Source organism: Galeopterus variegatus, unplaced genomic scaffold (assembly GCF_000696425.1).
Source record: "Galeopterus variegatus unplaced genomic scaffold, G_variegatus-3.0.2 Scaffold4867, whole genome shotgun sequence".
In the NCBI taxonomy this organism is placed as follows: domain Eukaryota; kingdom Metazoa; phylum Chordata; class Mammalia; order Dermoptera; family Cynocephalidae; genus Galeopterus; species Galeopterus variegatus.
This window is the reverse complement of record NW_007730978.1, coordinates 133991-136071: the sequence shown is the minus strand read 5'-3', so window position 1 is coordinate 136071 and position 2081 is coordinate 133991. Positions and strand designations below refer to the sequence as shown.

The 2081-nt window shown below is 35.0% G+C and overlaps 1 protein-coding gene across 1 annotated transcript in view; it reads left to right on the top strand.

The window, feature by feature from the left end:
* The window catches only part of LOC103603920 (anosmin-1-like), a gene marked incomplete at its 5' end in the record, with an annotated part of 35586 nt that extends 33853 nt beyond the window's left edge, over window positions 1-1733 (top strand). Inside the window, one exon of the mRNA XM_008588508.1 lies at window positions 671-1733. Within this exon, the coding sequence (XP_008586730.1) occupies window positions 671-729 (59 nt within the window). The remainder of the gene's footprint in view (window positions 1-670) is intronic.
* Between the last annotated feature and the right edge of the window lie 348 nt (window positions 1734-2081).

Below are 2081 nucleotides of genomic sequence, written 5' to 3'. Positions count from 1 at the left end.
CGCCTCGCTCAGCCAGTGAGCGGGAACCGGTCTGTATGTGGGATCCAAACCCTTGGCGGGAACGCCGCTGCCCTTCCCAGGTGGTGCACTGGATGCGCCACCGGGCCGGCCCTACTTGGTTTACTTTTTTTCCTAGTTTAACTTAAAAAGGAATGTCTAAAGATTTGTGTAAGGAAATTGAAAATCATCATAGTTCAAACTCTGATCTTTTTTTTTTTTTTTTTTTTTGGATGATGGGTCAAATTAGTCCTCTTTTGAAGAAAAACAGAAAGTATGACAGTGGGGGTGCTTGATACACTCTTAAGTTTGAAATGCTTTTCTGATATTCCTCCACTGAAATTCTGTTTAATAAAAGTATTTGTTAATATTAATTTTTTAAGGGAATTAAAAAAGATTATGGTTTGCTTAAATAATTGTGAGCTTAAGTAAAAGAGCTGGTCTTCTTTCTTTTGTTACTTTATAGCGTTAGGGAGGGACCCAAGGAGGAAAGACAAGAAAATATGGGGAAGGGGAGAGAGCGAAAAGACAGAATGAATGAGCATGTTTGTACATCAGAATCAGAAGGGAACATTTGCCAGATTCTGGTGCTGTCGCTAACAAGGAATTGTATTTCTACTGTCCATTTGGTTTGTGTAAAGTGACGTGACTGATATATTTTGTCATTTCTTAGGATCCCATCTTAAACACCATCATCCACATCATTACAAGCCTTCTCCAGAAAGATACTAAACTCTTCAAAAAGGTGTTTAAAAATTGCACGAGTGTGCAAGCTTGTGGAACTTAGCCTCTAGCCACGTGTACTTATACAAGTAATAGGAACTTCTCAGAAGCACTCTCTATATGTAACTTTAGTGCAGCAAGGACTTGTATCAATCGCGGATGCATCTGGAAACCAGGGACAGAGAGTTATCCAGTGAAGATGGACACCAATTCCCTGTGACAGTGGAGAAAATGAAGAATACACCTCCTTAACTCTAAATTTTGTCTTCATATATGGTTTTGCTAATCTCTATTAAATTATTGCAGAACTGAGATTTCCCTGAATTTGGAGCTGCAAATTCTCAAAACAAAGTAGTGTACCAAATGCACAATTCATACATACACTAAGCATAAATTTAATCAATAAGATATATTTTTTATTAAGTTATTAATTTGATTTGCAAAATCAACTAAGATTATACAGCCTTTGGACACTATTCTTCAAGTTTTTCATAAGATCATTTTTATCGTGGGTGAGTTTTTAATGGAAAATTTGTAACCTGAAATACACCACTGAATTTAAGTCTAAAAATACTCCCACTTTAATCACGCTATGCTTCTTTTTATACAAAGAAAAATACAAGTTGAATCTGTAAGTTATGATTTATTTACAAAAGACACCCAAAGCCAGAGGAATTCAGTGAATTAAACTGCTAACCGGACTTTGCCTTGCAGGAATGAAAATTCTTTTCTGGAGATATTTTTAATATTTTACCTTCTACTATGAAAGATTTTTCTGGTATTTTATCTTATTTATATTTTACCTTATTTTCCTCAATGCAGCAACAGCTAATAGAGCACTTTGTTTTGTCATCTGAAAGTTCACAAAACCTCTTGCTTCAAAGGAAAGAATCCCAACTATTGAGCAGTTTCCAATTTTTAGGAAGATTTGCCTTTTCAAAATCAAAGTAAGCTATTTATATGCGAGAATATTCTCAGTAATGTTAATAAAAAGGGCTTCGGTTGATAGAAAAGGACGATTATTTGCCTTTAACCTTTACTCTTTCAAATCTATCATCTCTTATCATTTGGAACATTTCTCATGCTCCAAACTAGCCCCTTGTAGCATGATGTCAAGTCAAAACATGTCTACAATATATAGTGTTCCGGTGTATATTGGGGCAATCTAAAACACAAAGATTTTTAAAGAACTACCCACATAACGTGGTTTGAAATATGCACAGACATGTGTGCCTGTATAATTATGTGTGTGTATATATAGAACTATATATGCATATCCATATATGCACACACAGACTGATGCATATACGTGAATATACCTTGAGTATGAATCACTTAATAAATTGTTTTCATAGCTCACC